General features: G+C 48.2%; 2 protein-coding genes across 3 annotated transcripts in view; one reads left to right on the forward strand and one right to left on the reverse strand.

Annotated features, from left to right (window-relative positions):
- LOC143986879 (uncharacterized) overlaps positions 1–19,504 on the reverse strand; it is a 1,041,669-nt gene that overhangs the window by 151,154 nt on the left and 871,011 nt on the right. The gene's annotated exons all lie outside the window — the stretch shown is intronic.
- Positions 2,198–19,504, forward strand: part of LOC143989630 (uncharacterized) — a 96,993-nt gene continuing 79,686 nt past the window's right edge. The window contains exons 1-8 of one of the 2 annotated variants that reach the window (XM_077489874.1): positions 2,305–3,572; positions 3,850–4,043; positions 7,283–7,395; positions 7,512–7,609; positions 7,698–7,913; positions 8,003–8,224; positions 8,304–8,510; positions 8,609–8,750. In XM_077489874.1, the coding sequence (XP_077346000.1) occupies positions 7,311–7,395; positions 7,512–7,609; positions 7,698–7,913; positions 8,003–8,224; positions 8,304–8,510; positions 8,609–8,750 (970 nt within the window). In that variant the 5' untranslated portion in view covers positions 2,305–3,572; positions 3,850–4,043; positions 7,283–7,310. Of the gene's footprint in view, positions 2,212–2,304; positions 3,573–3,849; positions 4,044–7,282; positions 7,396–7,511; positions 7,610–7,697; positions 7,914–8,002; positions 8,225–8,303; positions 8,511–8,608; positions 8,751–19,504 lie in introns of those variants that run through there. The other variant, XM_077489877.1, reaches the window with a different exon arrangement.

The raw sequence follows: 19,504 nt of genomic DNA on the forward strand, positions 1-19,504 counted from the left end.
GGCCCAAATAGAGAACAGCTATGTAGGTGTATATAGTGGTATGTACTGGGTACAGAGCACGCAGACAGCACGCACTAACACTACTGACTGCAAGCTCTATTATTAAAGCTAGATCACTAGCTATATAGGTGAGGTGAATATAGTGGTGTATACTGCAGTCAGGGCACAGACAGTAACCACTACACAAGAGCAAGATAGTAAATCAGCCAAAAACGATTGGTGTGTAACTGTGTTGAAGGTACACAGAACACCCACTGCTTCAGATGCTAACAAACACTACACGAGGCCGCCTGAAAGGCAGCTTTATATAGTGTGGGGCGTGCACTACACAGCCTGAGCTATGATTGGCCACAGGCAGGATGCCTGTGGCCAACCATTGCTCTCCTCGCTGCTGGCGCTGCGATTGGCCAAGCATGCGGGGTCACAGTGCATGCTTGGCCAATCGTGAGACAGCAATGCATTGCGCCATCGCAGTGCATTGTGGGCCACACGAATTTTGCCGCGAACGGCCCAAACGTTTGGAATTCGGCGAACGCACGAACGACCGATGTTCGAGTCGAACATGCGTTCGACTCGAACACGAAGCTCATCCCTACTCTTCATACACATTCAGAGCTCCGCCTCTTCATACACACTCAGAGCTGCTAATCTTCATACACACTCAGAGCTCTGCCCCTTCATACACACTCAGAGCTCCGCCTCTTCATACACCCTCAGAGCTCCGCCTCTTCATACACCCTCAGAGCTCCGCCTCTTCATACACACTCAGAGCTCCTCCTCTTCATACACAATCAGAGCTCTGCCTCTTCATACACGCACAGGGCTCCGCCTCCTCATACACGCTCATAGCTCCGCCTTTTCATACACGCTCAGAGCTCCGCCTCTTCATACACATTCAGAGCTCCGCCTCTTCATACACGCTCAGAGCTCCGCCTCTTCATACACGCTCAGAGCTCTGCCTCTTCATACACACTCAGAGCTCCGCCTCTTCATACACACTCAGAGCTCCGCCTCTTCATACACACTCAGGGCTCCGCCTCTTCATACACACTCAGAGCTCCTCCTCTTCATACACACTCAGAGCTCCGCCTCTTCAATACACGCTCAGAGCCCTGCCTCTTCATACACGATCAGAGCTTTACCTCTTCATACACACTCAGAGCTCCGCCTCTTCATATACACTCAGAGCCCTGCCTCTTCATACACGATCAGAGCTCCACCTCTTCATACACACTCAGAGCTCCTCCTCTTCATACACGTTTAGAGCTCTGCCTCTTCATACACGCTCAGAGCTCCGCCTCTTCATACACATTCAGAGCTCTGCCTCTTCATACACACTCAGAGCTCCGCCTCTTCATACACACTCAGAGCTCCGCCTCTTCATACACACTCAGAGCTCCTCCTCTTCATACACACTCAGAGCTCCGCCTCTTCAATACACGCTCAGAGCCCTGCCTCTTCATACACGATCAGAGCTCCACCTCTTCATACACACTCAGAGCTCCTCCTCTTCATACACACTCAGAGCTCCGCCTCTTCATATACACTCAGAGCCCTGCCTCTTCATACACGATCAGAGCTCCACCTCTTCATACACACTCAGAGCTCCTCCTCTTCATACACACTCAGAGCTCCGCCTCTTCATATACACTCAGAGCCCTGCCTCTTCATACACGATCAGAGCTCCACCTCTTCATACACACTCAGAGCTCCTCCTTTTCATACACACTCAGAGCTCCTCCTCTTCATACACGTTTAGAGCTCTGCCTCTTCATACACGCTCAGAGCTCCGCCTCTTCATACACATTCAGAGCTCTGCCTCTTCATACACACTCAGAGCTCCTCCTCTTCATACACACTCAGAGCTCCTCCTCTTCATACACGCTCAGAGCTCTGCCTCTTCATACATGCACAGGGCTCCGCCTCTTCATACACGCTCAGAGCTCCGCCTCTTCATACACATTCAGAGCTCTGCCTCTTCATACACACTCAAAGATCTGCCTCTTCATATACACAGCACAAGATAGTGTTCACACTATGAGATGTTTCTTTAGCTGCAGTTCCTGTGATCTCCACAAGATGGTGATCTCATCTCTACCCAGACAGGAAGTCTCTATGGAATACAGACAGGAAGTGATGTCAGGTACAGACAGAAAGTTCAATTTTATAAGACGTAGTGAGAAGACACAGCTGGATCTGGCGGCAGAGGAGGTAATATGTAGATTAACCCCTTCAGGGGGATCAGTTGATGATGAATATATCTTCCTTCCAAAGCTGACCATACATGGTTCAGTTTTTGTTCATCCAGCGGGATGAAAAGAAAAAACGGAAGTGATTCCCCCATCCACACATTGGAGGGGGATGGGGGAATCCTCCCCTCTGCACTATTGTATTCTGACAATGGGGGGCGCTCCTCCGCTCTCAGAATACACAGATCAGTGATGAAGCTATTGGCTGCAGCCGCTGATGGAGTGACTTTTATCCGGCAGTGACCACACATGGATGGAAATGTGACCGATCCCTGCTGAACCAGCTGAATTTCCATGTCTCTATGGTCACCATAAGTGACTTCCTCCCCTCCCCCTCATCTCCTTCATTATGTAAGTCATGCTGAGATCATCTCCCATTGGCTGAGCAATATTCTCATTTGTCTCTGAGCTCCTTCTTGCTATTCCTCGTCCTGCCTGTTGTTTCCTTGGATTGATTTTCTGTGTAGTGACCCCGGCTTCATCTCTTGGATGCGCTCGTCTGTTGCTTGTCCTGACCTTTATCCTGATTCCTGGATCTCCTCCTCATCTCTCCTCCATATCCTCTTACACAGCTTTTCTCCACACCTGCAGTGATCCTGGGGGGTGGAAACTTGGCACCAGCACTCAGCAAAATCCATCCCCACCATTAGGAGCCCCGGAGAAAATTGTCTGCTATTTACACTCCGTTCCTCCGCACGTCACCTGATCACATGAGAGCTTACTTTCACACATTCCTGACAGATTTCTGTATGGTGAAGGTCAAAGTTCACTCTTCAGTTTAGGAGAGGAAGGACACACCCAGGAACAATGATTTGGTTTGCATGGGAGCTTCATATAGAGGACCCCTCAAATCTCCCCATCCAAATGTCCCTCCATCCAGAGTCTATATGTCCTATGACATCACACTGACCTCACAGCTCCTCCCCCAATGTCCCTCCATCTCTTTTTGTTTTCTGATGCTCTTAGGATGTGGGCGGACCCTTGGCGTTCTCAATAGCAAAGTAGAACTGTTGGTCCTGCATTGTATGTAATGATTTCAGAATATCTGCAACAAGCTTTTATCCTGCGTAGTGTGGGGGTCCTGTGTGGGTAAATTATATCTCACCCTAAATTGGGGCTTTAATAAAATGGAGACCTGAATGATGAGGTGAGGAGGATTCTGGGAATATCATTTGATTTTGCTCTTTGTGTTCAGATCTAGAGTTTTCCTCCTGTGAAGTCTGGAGATCATATGACCATCACATTGCCTCCACCTCCCTCCCTGATAGAATAGAGAAATACAAAGAAGATTCTAGAAGTCACCAGAGAGATGATGGAGGAGAGGTGAGGAGGATTCTGGGCATTCTGGGACATTATCCAGTAACAGACAAGGGATGTGTCTGGATGGTGACTGTATCATTGTGTGTGTCAGGCAGTGTTAATTTTGTCAACAAAAACGTTTTTGGCAGCTGCATTTTTACAGTGACGAAAACAAAAAGTACAGCACATTTTCATCCGCTGACGAAAACTATGTCGGAAATCAGATCGTTTAGGAAAATGGGATGAAGATGTGAGGCCGGGGCATTTTACCCTCGTGAACTAACTTCCTGTTTTTTCACAGAGCTCCATCTGCTTTCGTAATCCACTCCCAGCAAGCAAGCGCACTGTGAGGAGACTCCTGCCAGTCCCGGAGACCTGAGAGTGAGAGAGCATAACAGGCCAGCCAGGCGGAGGCCTCCCAACTCCTGACGAGACTGAGTCTGTCCCACTCCCGACTCACGAGACGACCAAACCACCAGGTGCCCAGAGCAGACTGTGAGTGTGTAGTATATTACAATTACAGAAGGCCTGAGGCCTCCCCTCAGACCTCCGTCCGTTCAGAGCACTGTGTGTGTGCAACTGTGCATTACAGGCTGCAGATTTGACAAAAAACAAGCAGCTGCTGCTGCAAGCCCTGGTTAGAACATTTCATCAGTTACTTGGATCTAAAAAAGAAGCAAAACACTGGTACACATTCTCTTTCATCCTCTGTGCAATTGTGGCATGGTCTTGGTAGCTAGTGTTCTGTTTAAAGTCCTCCAAGGTGGCTGAGTAGAGTAGATCAAAGAGGGCACGGACATGGGCATGGTGTCACTCTGGAGGGTTCCACTCCGCAAAAGACAGCAGTAGGTCATGCAATGATGTGAGCTTTTTCCATTTAACTAGGAAGCAAGCTGTGTCCCATCCCAGGTTGTTTGTGATTTGCCAGACCGACTCTTTCACTTCAGTGAGGAGTCTTTCGATCATCTTGAATGTACTTGTAGCGCCGACTCCTGAAGAGCACACGCTATGTTTTTGAAATTTAATGTTACGTCTGAACTGCAGTTTGGTTTGGGTATAATTATTCCAAATTTGGACCTCAGCATCAGTCTGACTGGACTATAGGGTGTTCAGCCTGACCATAGGGGGTGCTGTCTCTTCTGGCAGGCATGGTAACACAGTCTGGTTGGGTGCTTTAAGGTTACTTTCTCTCAGAGCCAGCCCAGTGGGAGTGTCACTCTTGCTGTGCTTTCTGGGAGAGGGTCCTTGAGATGCGGATGTCACGTGTTTCGGGGTCCAGAAGTATGTTCTGACTCCATGGTCCTGGTCCTCCTGACCAGCCCCCAGGGCGCCTATGGCCTGGGGTGTGGATCCACCTGACTTTACGTCTCAGGGCTGGCTAGCCCGAGACAAGGAAAGGATTTGGAGGTGGTCCGGTGCCATCTCAAGTTGTGGAGAGGCCCAGCAACTTCGTAGTTATCCAGGGGAGGACTCTTCAGAAGAAGGCCACGCAAGGGTTGGCTTCTTAGCAAGAGCCTGGTAAAGCTGAAGGACCAAAGTGAATCCTATCTCGTGCGGTATCGCCGGATCGGCTGAAAGATACTGGTACCACGCGAGTGTTCTACAAGTATTCAGGTTTCCTTGTTTATGTTCTACAACAAAGTCTGTGGCAGAGACTTGTTCCTGATTTAAGCACCTTGTCGGCTGCTAGGCCTTGTGAGAGAGGGACTGTCCAACTTGAGTGAACATCCAGCTGTGAATGGCTATTCTCTGGATTTAGTCAAAGTAAGAAAGTTCTTTATTATTGACTTTGACACTAATGCCGCATACACACGATCGGAATTCTCGTCGGAAAAAGCTCTGATGGTTTTCCTGACGGAATTCCGACAGAATTCGGCTCAAGCTGTCTTGCCTACACACGGTCACACCAAATTCCGATCGTTTAGAACGCGGTGACGTACAACACGTACGACAGGACTAGAAAAAGGAAGTTCAATAGCCAGTAGCCAATAACTTTTGTCTCGTAGTTGAATCTGAGCATGTGTGATTTTTGGCGTGTCAGAATTGCATACACGCGATCGGAATTTCTGAGTTTTTCCGTCGGGAAAATTGAGAACATGCTATCAATTTTAGGCTGGCGGAAATTCGGACAGCTAAATTCCGATGGAGCGTATACACGGTCGCATTTTCCGATGCTCTCATCGGTCTTTTTCTGGCCGGAATTCCGATCGTGGACGCAGCATAAGAGTACCTGGACTTTTCACCTAACCCTCTGATCCTGTACTAGAGACTGTTGTTAACTACGTTTTTGCAAATAAAAATCCCTTTAAGCGGATCTGTCATCAGTCTCTAAAGTTTCTGGGCCATCTACCACGGGAACCCCTAGACATGAGGAGAGAGCGAGAGAAGTTAACGGTGAGCCCATTAAAATCAGCCGCTCCTTCAGGGTAAGTGCTACATACTATAGTAATATTCCTTGACCAGCGTGTGGGGCATTCATTTAAAAGAGTAAGGCCACAATGCTCCAATATCTTCAGTGTTTTGATGGAATGGAAGACTTGAAGATGCTCACTATTGATATTGCTTTTTCAAAGAATCTTTTAACACTTTCCAATTGCCTCCATGCAGCAGACGAGACTAGGCATAGGGGGTTATTTATGAAAGGCAAATACACTTTGCACTACAAGTGCACTTGGAAGTGCAGTCGCTGTAGATCTGAGGGGAAGATCTCAAATGAGGGGAAGCTCTACTGATTTTATCATCCAGCCATTTGCTAGATAAAATTATGTTTTTTATTTTCCTTGCATGTCTCCCTCAGATCTACAGTCACTGCACTTCAAAGCGCACTTGCAGTGCAAAGTGGATTTGCCTTTTGTAAATAACCCTCATTGTGTCCAGTCCAACATCCTATGGGAATAATTTTACAAGCGATATAAATAAAGTAGAAAAATAACAAAGATAACAGCAGTAGAGCAGACAGCCCCAAGATCATTCATTTCATATCTATTTATATTGTAAAGCGCTGCGTAAATTGCTGGCACTATATAAATCCTGAATAATAATAATAATATCCATTTGATCATTGACTGCAGTGTCATCATGTAAAAGAATAATAAAAATGGCTCACTGCAGATCATTCATTGTGGTCTCACAGTCACTTTCTGTCATGGGGGAGTCTTCCTCCCTAGAGCTGGGTGGTTCTGCTGCTGTTGCTGCATGTAGTTTGTTTAAATGCTGCCACCATATTACTCCTATTATCTGTTATAATGCTTTGGATCTTCCCCTTTTGTATGTCCCATTCGTGCAAGCATTTGTCCACATAGTGATTTAATTAACTATGCAGTGTGTGAGTGGGCTTTGGGCTACTTGTTCTCAACAACAGAAAAATAGCATGCACTTCTAGCAAGGAATGAAGCCATGTGACCCAAAAAAGCAATATTTTTGTAACGAAACTTGGTTTTACAGAGTAAAGACGGCTAAATCTGTGTCTGTGTAGTTTGTTCAAACCATAAATAATAACATGATATTCATTTTTTAACTCCAGGAGTGTATAATGAGTTTTAAAATCCTAGAGAAATGCTTAAATAATGCATTATTTAACTAAACACATTCGATTTTATTCGACTAAAATGTACTGGAGATTTAGTTGACTAATTACAACTAAAACACTTGCAGAAGACTAAAATGGGACTAAAATGACACTTTACTCCTAAGACTTGCAGCCAAAATTAACACTGGTGTCGGTTTCCTATAAGGTGTCAGGATGTCACTGTCTATTTCTCCATGGAGGAGTGGGAGTACTTAGAAGGACACAAGGATCTCTACAAGGACGTCATGATGGACAATCAGCCGCCCCTCACATCACCGGGTAAGAGGAGACTTTATTGTAAAGGAGAGAGCAGTACGGAGGCTCCACCTAGATCCCCCATCATCTGATAAACACATAGAAACAATGTATTCAGTCAGTGTGTGTGTTTCCTACAGATGGATCCAGTAATGGGAACCCACCAGAGAGATGTCCCCGTCCTCTGTATTCCCGGGATTCCACACAGGAAGGTCACACCATCCCCCACCATCATCAGGTAGATGAGGAACAATCACTGATAGTATCATTAGGATCTGTATATTATCTGCATCATTACAATTGATGTATTTTTTCTATATATTCAGATTGGAAACCTGAAAGATTTTAAAGTTGAAGTAAAAGAGGAGGATGATGAGGATGGGGTGATGGAGGAATCCGAGTTTCTAAAAGAACACAAAGATCTGTACCAGGACACCATGGTGGGGTCATCCAGCTACAGAAACCCACCAGAGAGATGTCCCCGTCCTCTGTATTCCCGGGATTCCACACAGGAAGGTCACACCATCCCCCACCATCATCAGGTAGATGAGGAACAATCACTGATAGTATCATTAGGATCTGTACATTATCTGCATTGTTACCATTGATGTCATTTTTATTATATATTCAGAGTGGAAACCTGAGAGATTCTAAAGTTGAGGGTAAAAAAGAGATAAAAAAGGAGGATGATGAGGATGGGGTGACGGAGGAGTTTCTAAAAGAACAACATGATCTGTACCAGGACACCATGGCGGAGTCATCCAGCCACAGAAACCCACCAGAGAGATGTCCCCGTCCTCTGTATTCCCGGGATTCCACACAGGAAGGTCACACCATCCCCCACCATCATCAGGTAGATGATTGACAATTATTGGTAGTTCTGATTTATACACAGCAAGTTTGTTACAATGAATGTTTTATTATATATTCAGAGTGGAATCCTCGGGGATGATAATATTGATGTTAAAGAAGAGTATAAAGAGGAGGATGAGGAGTATGGAGTGATGGAGGAGTTATCAGAAGGACACAAGGATATGATGGAGCCACCTAATACCAGGAACCCACCAGAGAGATGTCCCCGTCATCTGTATTCCCGGGATTCCACACAGGAAGATCACACCATCCCCCACTGTTACAAGGTTGGTGGGACAGAGTGTCTAGAATATGGACTTGTGGGAGCAATGTGTGGACATTTTATGTCCGCTTATATTTTACAGTTGATATTTTCTTGGTTTAGAGTGAAGATCTGATAGATATAAAAATTGAAGTTAAATCAGAAGAAGAAGAGAGGTATGTGAGGGATGATCAGCAGTCTATGGAGGAGGATGGAATAACGGGGACATTTATAGAGGAGGACACTCCTACAGAGATCAGCACAGGTGGGTCATTAACACCAAATACATTTTTCCACCCATACCGCTCACTGATTGGTCCAGAGTATGAGTAATATCAGCCTGTAATCCCCTGGTCACCTTCCTAAGCTGTGTTCCCCGTCCTGTATTTTCTGTATTTCTCTCGGATAATCTTCCTTCTCTGTGTCGCAGACATAATTTATGTATCTAGACTGGATTTATGGAGACTCTAGGATTCAGCCGGCAGCACAATGTTGCTTGGCACCTGGGGCATGTGCTTTGGGTAATATGCTCCATGCCTGGGTCTGACAGAACATTTCTCCCGGGGTCACTTGTAGGCTTATGTAGGTTGACCTCCCTACACAGGTAATGCTGTTGTAACCACGTTGCATGGAGAGTAGAGAACTAGAGGAATGCACATTTCTCTAAGGCAGGGGTAGGTAACCTTAAAGAGGTGGAGATCTACTTGAACAGCATGGGAGAAGTCAAAGATCACCGGGCAGTGTCGCCACTTCACACCAGATTTAAATCTGTCATTTTCATACTATTGTGTCGCAATTGTGTGCATTGCACGGCAATCATGGGTTTAAATCAAGTGGTGGAGACAACATATCTCCTCCTTACCACCTGTCAAACATGCTCAGATTGCTTTTTAGAGGACCAGCAGTGCTTACTGCATTTTTAGTTGAGCCCTTAGTTGCATTCGGCAGGGGCACTCTTATGCCGCGTTATGTTGACTCAACGCTCTCTCTGCCCGCAATGACAGGGACACGGTGTGCGGCGACTTATATAGGGACATCGCCGGGTGATGTCCCCGCCCCTTATGATGTCACAGTCCCAGAGGATGCTGGGACTGTGACATCATAATGGGTGGTGACATCACCCGGCAATGTCCCTATATAAGTCGCCGCACACCGCGTCCCTGACGTTGCGGCCAGAGAGGGCGTCGAGTCAACATCTCAAGGAGTAAGAAGAAGAAGAGAAGGCGGCGGCGATAGAAGACCGGGCCACCGCTAGTAAAAGAGCTGGAAGAAGGCGCAGAGGCCCGGCAAGAAGACATTGACCTCCTTCGCTAGTCCTGGCTACCTGGAGCCGCGTTCAAAATGAACGGACTTTCTTCCGTGTGGGCAAGTCCGTTCATTTTCAAAAGTACGGCGGACTCCCACCAAAAGTCCGCTTGTGTGTGTGGGCAGGTCCGCTTGTTCGGAAAGTCTGGCGGACCTCCACTTCAAAGTCCGGCGGTTTGTCCGCCGGGCTAAGTCCGCCGGACAATCTGATCGTGTGTACGCGGCATTAGGGCTTGTTCACAAGTAAAACCCTATGGTTGAGTTGTGGTTTTTACTGTCCCAATCCCTACCCACTTTAGCTGCTGAGGCAGCAGCCAAAGGTGTACACATGCTACAGCAGGACTTAAGCCCCCTGTTGCTTTTGGTGCACGCTACCACCTACCAATCATGACCCATTCAAGTAAATGGGACAGGAGCGAGCACTACAGAGGAGGCATCGGATTATGAGGCTCTTGCTCCCTACTAGAGTATTCCTTCTGCATTGCACTCTGATGCTTTGGGATGGTGGGTCAGCAAGCCCAGACCACGATCTACCAATCATCTGCCGTAATCTACAGGTTTCTGACCCCTGCTCTAAGGCCTCTGTATGTGTCATTGAGTGGGTTGCTGTCTGATTGGATGCTGCCACCCAGATGACCCCTGTGGCCATCTTTAGTGAGGGCTGTGCTTATAAGATTATGTGTGTGATTAGGTGAGGACTGGAATTAGAGAGAGTGCTTAGCATGAGGTAGAGGTTCCAGAGAAGGGGGGACAGCATAGAGACGATCATTAATGCTGCTGCAGGGAACCTTTCCACCACTAGTTCTTGCTGCTTTCTGTCTACCAGCTGCCCTCTGCACCAGGTGTTGGCAGTTTTCCAGCACCGCTCTCCACAAGTGCTGTATAATCTGTGAGTGTTAACGTCAGTTCTAAACCATAATTTTCTCTTTTACAATGCAATTTCTGCAACATCAACCTCAGGGTGTGCCGTTTTTTTTCCTTTAGGGTGTCTGCCCCCCCAGCCTATACTTGGCGTAAAGCCAGCTGGATATGCCCCATTCAGCGGCTGCCACATACGAGGGATTGGGCACCAGCATGGTATCACTGGGAGCAGCCTTGGCCCTAGTGCCCAAATTCAATAGATCTAATGTCTTCAAAATGGAGTTGGAAGAGGGTCTGGAGAGTGCTGTTTGCTGTACCCTCCGTGCTGATTGCAGAACTGGCTATTAATTGCTTAGAAGATGATGCTTGCCAAGCAGTAATTGTGCTACCAGAGGATGCACGCGCCAGCTTAGAACATGGTTAGCTGGCCTATTCAGGGAGAACGTGACCCCTAACCGAGCTGAGACACAGCTTCTTCATCCTCAGAGCCTTATTCTCTTTGCTGTAGCCCTCCAGAAGGTATTGAAGTGATTGGAGAAAAAGACTTGCAAGGGTGTCCCCAGATAGACTTCTTTGAGAACAGTTTATTGGAGGAGTGAGTGCGGGTCCTATCCGACGTGCCTTACAGGAATGGTCTCAACTAGGGTGCACCGATACTGATACTAGATCTGTGCTGATACCGAGCAATTGCAAGAGTACCTGTACTCGTACAATTGCTCCGATGCCTAATCCAATACTTCCCAGCAGGAGGTAGGGGGACCTAGGGAGCCAGAGGACAACACAGGGGACAGTCGGGGAGGATCGGTGCCATGGTGGGGGCAGTTACAAGTACCAGTCTCCCTTTATGGCTTTCAATAAAGCAGCTGACAGTCGCTTCTCCTCCTCTCTCTCCTGTGGCTGTCAGCTGCTTTCATTGAAAGCTATACAGGGAGATCGGTGCTTGTAACTGCCCTCACCACAGCACCGATCACCCCCGACTATCTCCCGTTTCCTCCTTCAGTTCCCTGGATCCTCCTTCAGCTCCCAGTGCACGCCTCCAGTCCCCCCTTGTCCCAGATCTGTCAGGATGGAGAGCGTAGGAAGGAGCCAGAAAATATGTAATTTACCGGCTCCTTCCTTTTCCAAATGCAGAGTCGGTGATCACTGACTGTTCATTCATAACTGAGCATCGAAAACTGTGCCGCTGTCTCCTGCCCATTCATCTTCAATGCTGAGGAAGGGACTGGGGAATCTGTGTCCTCAGTCCCTTTCTCTGTCTCAAAGGGTAGATGTCAGGGGTCTGTTTAGACTCCTGCTATCTCACCAAAGCCCCTCAAAAAAAGCATTGTAATAAAATATATAAATTGTAAAAAATAAAATTGTAAAATAAACTACTGATACAGTCCATGCCTCATCAGTGCCACCTATCAGTGCTACATACTGTATTAGTGTCAGAAAAAAGCATCGGCAAGTATTTGAAAAAAGTATCGGTACTTGTACTCTGTCTTCAAAAAGTGATATCGGTGTAACCCTAGTCTCAACCCTCCCTAACTTTTAATGATATAGTGGTTGCGGCAGTGGCTAGGGAACAGGAAGACATGGAAGTCACTATGCCTGTAACCAAGAAAAGTGAAAATCTCTATGTCAGTTAAGAGGACTTGGAAGTGGCCCCTGTATTGACTCCACAACCTTGTCCTACACACTTCTCCAGTGGCCAACAGGCGGAACCATTCCTGAAGGTTGTTGAAACCCTTAGGCCGCGTACACACGGGCGGATTGTCTGCCCAACTTAGTCCGCTGAACCGTGTTTCAGCGGACAATCCGCTCGTGTGTGGGCTTCAGCTGACTTTTTCAGTGGACAGTCTGACGGACTAAGTCTTTCGGAATTTCCGTAATTTTGTCCGTCCAAACTTGGTTTTGTCCGTCCAAACTTGGTTTTAGCGGACAGTCCGCTCGTGTGTAGGCAAGTTGGACGGATTAAGTATGGCGCATGCTCAGAAAGGATTTACACGGCCGAAGGTTGCATTGCAGTGTATTGGACGTCGTTTTTCTAGTCCCGTCGTACGTGCTGTACACGTCATCACGCAAGTTTTCAGCGGACTGTCTGTTCATCGTGTGTGGTCAAGTCCGTTCATTCAAATGTTGGACGGACTGTCTGTCGGATTGTCTGACGAACTTAGTTGGGCAGACAATCCGCCCGTGTGTACATGGCCTTACACTGACCGAGTGGGCTACTATTAATGAAAAAGACCCTGATCTTTCCCATATACAATGTTTCCTCTGCCAAAAGCATAAACCTACAAACCTGCTCCACGTGAGTGTCTCGGGTCACCAGGACACGTCCAGAGCAGTGTTAATTTAAGTCTACTAAAATATGACTAAAACAACTGAGATGACTAAAATACGACTAAAAATAAAATGGCATATTAGTCAGACTTAAATGGGACTAAAACTAAAATGCCATTTTAGTCAAAAGACTAAAACTAAATTGAAATTTTGACTTAAAAATTAACACTGGAGGGGGCGTGGTCTCGGCATGGAAGAGTGAAGACACAAGCCTCCTGAGCTCCCGGTCCGTGACCCCTCGGCAGCCTAATAACACAGCCATACTGCACATTTGAGCGTCCCCAGCAGCCACGGACAGCGGCAAGACACAGCCCGATGGACGGAGGAAATTACAGGAGAGATGGACAGGTATTTGATCCCGCTCCAACCCCCAGCCTCCACGGAGGATCCAGCCAAGATGGCGCCCGCTGCATCGGGCGCCTCCGGACTAGCCGTGCCTGAGAGAGGAGGGGGGAGAGCAGAACGGGGCCACGATCTGCCTCCGTTCTCTCCGCCTAGCGACCTCTCTCCCTGCCTTCCCTGAACGCTATCCCTGGCCTCCTTGGGCAGCCCGGAGCACAGTGGTCTGCCACCCTGGTTCCAGCATGGCTCAACAGCATCCCAGGGGCCCTCCCAGAGCAGGCTGCTTTCCCCAGAACTGTCCGGCCAACCTGCACACACCTCAGGGACACAGAGGGAGGCCCAGCTGTCCCACCCTATTGCATCTGCTGTGGACCGAACCCTGTGGGCCCTATTACAAAATCTGCCTACCAAAGATGATCTGAGCCACATGGTGACCAGACTTGAAACAGCACTGAGCAGTGAGATAGCAGGGGTTAAGCAGGAAGTATCAGCTGCAACCACAAGGGTACTCTCTCTGGAGACGGATGTGACAGCCCTGAGTAAAGATATCTCAGGTATGCGGGACACCCAGGACACCCTCACAGACAGGGTCGCACAGCTGCAACTACTATTAGATGACCTTGAAAATCGCAACCCCCGACGCAATATTAGAATCGGGGATCTGCCCGAGGCGACAGGACAGGCAGACCTTAAGGCTACGGTCACAGCCATCTTTAATAACTGCTTAGACTGCCCTGCAGAAACCCCGATTACCATCGATAGGGTCCACAGAACACTGGGCCCTAGAGGTCCCGCAGAGGGCAGACCGCGTGACGTTCTTTGCTGTCTTCACAGCTATTCGGTGAAGGAGGACATCCTGCAAGCAGCGTGGCACAAAGGTAGTCTGGATTTTGACGGAGCCCAAATCACATTGCTACCAGATGTTTCTCAGAGGACCCTTCAAATGCGACCCCTCCTGGAGAAACTAAACGAACAGAGGATCCCCTACAAGTGGGGGCACCCATTCCATCTTATCTTACGCAAAGGTGGTCGGTGCTACGCCCTGCGTCACCCGTCGGAAGTCCCGGCTTTCCTGGAAACATTGGGGCTGCCACCGGTTTCTATTCCTGATTGGCTGGCTTTTGTTCTTCCTCAAAATGCTATGGCCACAACGACCAACCTACCAGCTAGACCCCAGAGATCGCGGCGGAATCGCCGGTCCCAGCGCCGTAGATCGCAAGCACCTCAGGACCATGAACCCTGAGTAAGTAGAGCAACACCTTACATTTTGAAACCTGGAGACGTTTGTTTATTGTTGGACACTATTTGAGAGTGACACCCAGACTTACTCCGAACTCGGGGAACATTGCCAGCTGGGGGGTAGGGGCTGGGTTTGAAAGCACTGCTCAGCTACCTCTCCGGCTGGGGCATAGGACTGGACTGGAGGGTACTGAAGTGCCCCCGAAAATAAGACTGCCTCCATGCCCCGCGGAACACATGCAGGGAACCAAGGACCCTCCTGGCACTGTTGTTATATGTTGCATTGCCCTCCCCCCCCCCCCCCTCCCCCGGGACTCTTCCCTGCCACTGAGAGACTTGGGACCCACGGTTCAGCCAGCCTCCCCATGGCCTCTGATGGTGACTTGCCATCAATCGGAGACTCCCTGGGACTTATTGATCAGCCTCCTGTTTATGCTGGTATTTATCCCAGGTAAGGGAGGACCTCCGGTATAGGGGTGCAGGCTGAAAGGAAAACGGCCCCAAACGAGGCCCCAATGGAGAACTTGAGGAACTTTGGGTTTGTCAGGGAGGAGACATGGTGTCTAAAGAGGCCCCTGGCTGGTGTATGGGGTTTTTTTTTCCCCACCAAATTTTTATTTTTTTTCCCTTCCCACCTGCGGGGCACGCCCCCCCCCCCCCCCCCCCCCGGGCCTGGGCCGTTGCCGGAGAGGGTCTTCAATGGTGATGGCAGACACGATTACTCCCCCCTGCTCGGCCCCTCCCCTGCGGTGGGACCAGCAGGGGGGAGGGAACACGGCGGGAGGAGGGTAATTGGGTAGTCCAAATGTTTATACACTCTGGGTTGAATGGACTGTTTTGGTTACATGTACTTGTATTGTTTTTTTTATGTTGCTGAATGTTCTCCATGGTATGCAGCGCCATGTTCTTCTATGTTTCGATTGCTGTTGAGATACTGACTAACTCTTTGCAGGCCCTACAGGGGCTGCATTAGATTGCAGGCTGTTGAGGTGGTACAGTACCGACGGGATCCAATCTCTGAAGTGCCCTACCTCCTCCCCCCAATAGGCCCAACTGCCTTGATTGGCATTTACTCTCCATTTGGAGACTTAGTACTCCCCCGACCTCCCCACACCCCCGTCCCCGCCTCCCCCTTTTTTCTCTTGGACTACTCTTAGTCCTTCCCTATGTTTGCTTCTTGACTTGCCTCCTTTCCATCCTCCGGTCCCCCCCCCCTTTTTTTCTTTTTCTCCCCCCCCCCCCCCCCTTTTTTTTTTTTTTTCTCTCGCTCTCTTCTTCTAATTGACTCCGGTGGGGACCGCCGGCCCGGGACAGCAGCCGCCATGGCCCTGAAGTTGGTTTCCTGGAACGTTAAGAGACTGAATATTCCTGAAAAAAGGTCTAGCTGCCTGGCGGAGTTATGGCGGATGAGGTCTCAGGTAGTCTTCCTCCAGGAGACCCATTTCCGGTCAGACCAGATCCCAAAACTCTACAGCAAACCCTTCCCCCTGGCATACCATAGCACTTCCTCTACCTCTAAGTCGAAGGGCACGTGTATCCTCCTTGCTAAAACTGTACCGTGACGGCTAATAGACCTCCAGACTGATAGTGAAGGGAGGTACCTCTTTGTTAAGGGTACACTCCACTCAAAAACTTTTACCCTCGCGAACCTATACATGCCGAATGTAGATCAGCTCCCGGCCCTAGACGCTTGCCTGGACGCCCTGGCCTCTTTCTCAGAGGGAACCTTGATTGTGGGTGGTGACTTTAACCTCACCATTGATCCCCACAAGGATTCGTCGACAGGGGCCTCTGCCCTGTCTGCAAGAACGCGTACCCAAATTAGAGAGTTGCTTCACTCCCACCGTTTGATAGACATTTGGCGCACCCTCCATCCACACAAGAGGGATTACACGTTCTCCGCAGTCCATGGTTCTTACTCAAGAATAGACATGTTCCTGGTCGCCCACAGTACGATACCTCTAGTCTCTGATGCTCGGATAGGTCATATAGCCTTATCGAATCATGCCCCGATCTCCATGGTGCTGAACCTGCTACCCGAGCCGCGTGGTTCGACCTATTGGAGGCTAAATGAGTCCCTTCTGAAAGACCCGGAGATGCACGCGGATATAACCCGAGAAATAGAGCGCTTCTTTGAGAACAATAACGACTCTGTCCCCAATCCCCTCACGGTCTGGGCTGCCCACAAATGCTATGTAAGGGGTATTCTTATTAAACACGGACATAGACTCAAAGCAGCCAGATCAAAGGCCCTCTCTGAGCTTATTTCCAAGTTACATACATGCGAGCAACGACACAATTCCCATCCAAATAGCGCCCTGGAGGCAGAGGTAGGGGAACTTAGAGAAAAAATTAGGGAACACTCCCTCTTTCAAGCTAAAACCAAACTCTTGTGGACTCGTAGAGCATATTATGAATTCTGAGACAAGTGTAGTAGGTCTCTAGCAAACGCTTTACGGGCTCAACGTAATGCGTCCTATATACCGGCCATCTCTTCCGCCACGGGCTCCAAAATCCATGATTCAAAAGGTATCGGAGAGAGCTTCCGTACCTTTTATGAAGCCCTGTACAATCTGCATCCCCAGTCATCGGGAGACAGCCCCCAAGCCCGATCCGAAGCCATTGAAACTTACCTTGTGTCAGCGAGCCTACCCTCCCTTACGGAGGAAGAAGTGGAGACGCTTTCACAGCCGATCTCCCTGGAAGAGTTATCGGGCTGCCTTGGCAGGCTCACCCAAGGGCAAGGTGCCTGGCCCAGACGGGTTTACCGTCCCTTACTATAAAGCATTCCAACCCCTACTAACCACGCCTTTTATCGCTGCCTTCAATGCCATATTGGAAGGCCAGAATGTCCCCCCCGGACATTCTTCAGGCCAGTATTTCGGTCGTACCGAAACCGGAGAAGGACCCGCTACTTTGCTCGAGTTACAGGCCTATCTCATTACTGAATTGCGACCTCAAGCTGTTCACAAAAATACTGGCGGAGCGGCTGGCACCTATTCTTCAGCGACTGGTGCCCCTGGATCAAGTGGGTTTCATTCACGGTAGAGAAGCCAGAGACAGCACCACGAGGACTATTGATGTAATAGCCAGAGCCAAGCGCCTTAAAGTCCTGATTATGTTTCTATCTGTAGATGCCGAAAAGGCATTTGACAGGGTGAGCTGGCCTTTTCTCCTGGCCACCCTGAGACACCTAGGTCTGCCTCCTCCTATGCTTTCCTGGATAGCGGCCCTCTACTCGTCCCCCTTCAGCGGTAGTTGGGGTTAACGGGGCCACTTCAGCTCGCTTTACAATTAGTAACGGTACAAGGCAGGGGTGCCCGCTGTCTCCCCTTCTATTCGTGCTCTCCATTGAGCCCCTCCTTCAAAACATTAGACTTCAGACGACCTGTTGTTTTATATCTCTGAGCCTCACACCTCTCTACCGGTACTCTTATCGGAAATAAGACGCTACGGAGCGCTTTCAGATTTCAAGATTAATTTACAGAAATCGGAGGCACTCAATGTCTCCTTATCCTCCAACACCCAGAAACATATAAGTGAAAACTTCCCCTTCCGCTGGGCGACCCAAGCCATCCAATATTTGGGCACCAAGATCCCCCCGGACCCAAACTTTATTTTTCGGCTGAATTTTCAACCCCCTTTAAAGACGTTCACCGCAGACCTGGAAAGGTGGTCAAATTTGGCAACCTCCTGGTTTGGTAGGTGTAATATACTCAAAATGAACATAATGCCAAGGTTATTATACCTTATGCAGGCCCTACCTATAAAGGTCCCCCAAACCTTCTTTAGAGCGTTGCGCTCCATGTTCATTAAGTACGTGTGGCGGAATAGACCGACGAGGCTTAGCCGAGCATTGCTCCAATGACCAAAGCACGGGGGGGGGGGGGGGCTCCCGGACCCTCCATTGTACTATACGACGGTTCACATGAGTAGGACGGTAGACTGGTGCAGACACGTGGAGGATAAACTCTGGGTCCGTTTGGAGCGTGAATCGATCTTGTTCCCTATTGAGGGATTGCCTTGGAGCGGGACTAGCCTTGCTGAGATGGCGCTGGTACATCCCCCTATCGAGCCTACGCTACGGGAACTGGACAGGTATTTCAAACTGGCAGGAGTGCCTGGATATTCATAGTGTTTCAAACTTGCTATGCTCATATATAATAATATATATGCTCATTTGTATCTAAGTATACAATAATTAAACACTTTCATGAATATATGTATGAATTTTGTAAAAATACATAAACAGTATATATGTAAAATTATTAAATTAAGTAGTTATATAATTGCTCTAATATAATGTAATGACAATATAATAGAAATTATTGCTAATACAATTTCTTGTAATTAATAAGGCTTGTTTCTAAGACAGTTTTTGAATAGGCCCATTTCCTCAGTTATAGGAGAAAGGGGGAAAAAATATGCTTCTCTCAGTTCATTGTTCCCTTGAAACATGAGTCATCAATCTCGTTATAACATAAACACAGGCCTCAAGGCTAGTTCCTTATCTGGCTGTCTGGAATTTTCAAAATTCACAATCTGGGAGAATAGGTGATTAGGTTTTAAACATCCCTTGTAAGAGACCCTATTCATAAACAATGAACTTACATTCACCCTTTTACCAGTAAACACAAAATGGCTGCTAAATTGCTCATGGAATTACATATATATATATATATATATATATATATATATATATATATATATGATATTCATAGGCCTTAGAAATTAATTCTCTTTAACCCCAATACCTCTGACAAAATGCTTAAAAAAAAAATTACACCCCCCCCCCCATTGGAATCCATGCACCCGGCGTCCTGCATGGTGGCCCTTTAATGGACGGGCCTCCCCTGTCTAACCGAGAGCAATTGCCAGCCAAGTATACTGATTACATTGTATAATGTACTGCCTGCCATTATTGCATTCTTTTGTTAATCATCTGTT

The sequence above is a fragment of the Lithobates pipiens genome, unplaced genomic scaffold (genome assembly GCF_037356315.1).
Source record: "Lithobates pipiens isolate NorthernLeopardFrog02 unplaced genomic scaffold, aLitPip1_a1.2 Scaffold_18, whole genome shotgun sequence".
In the NCBI taxonomy this organism is placed as follows: domain Eukaryota; kingdom Metazoa; phylum Chordata; class Amphibia; order Anura; family Ranidae; genus Lithobates; species Lithobates pipiens.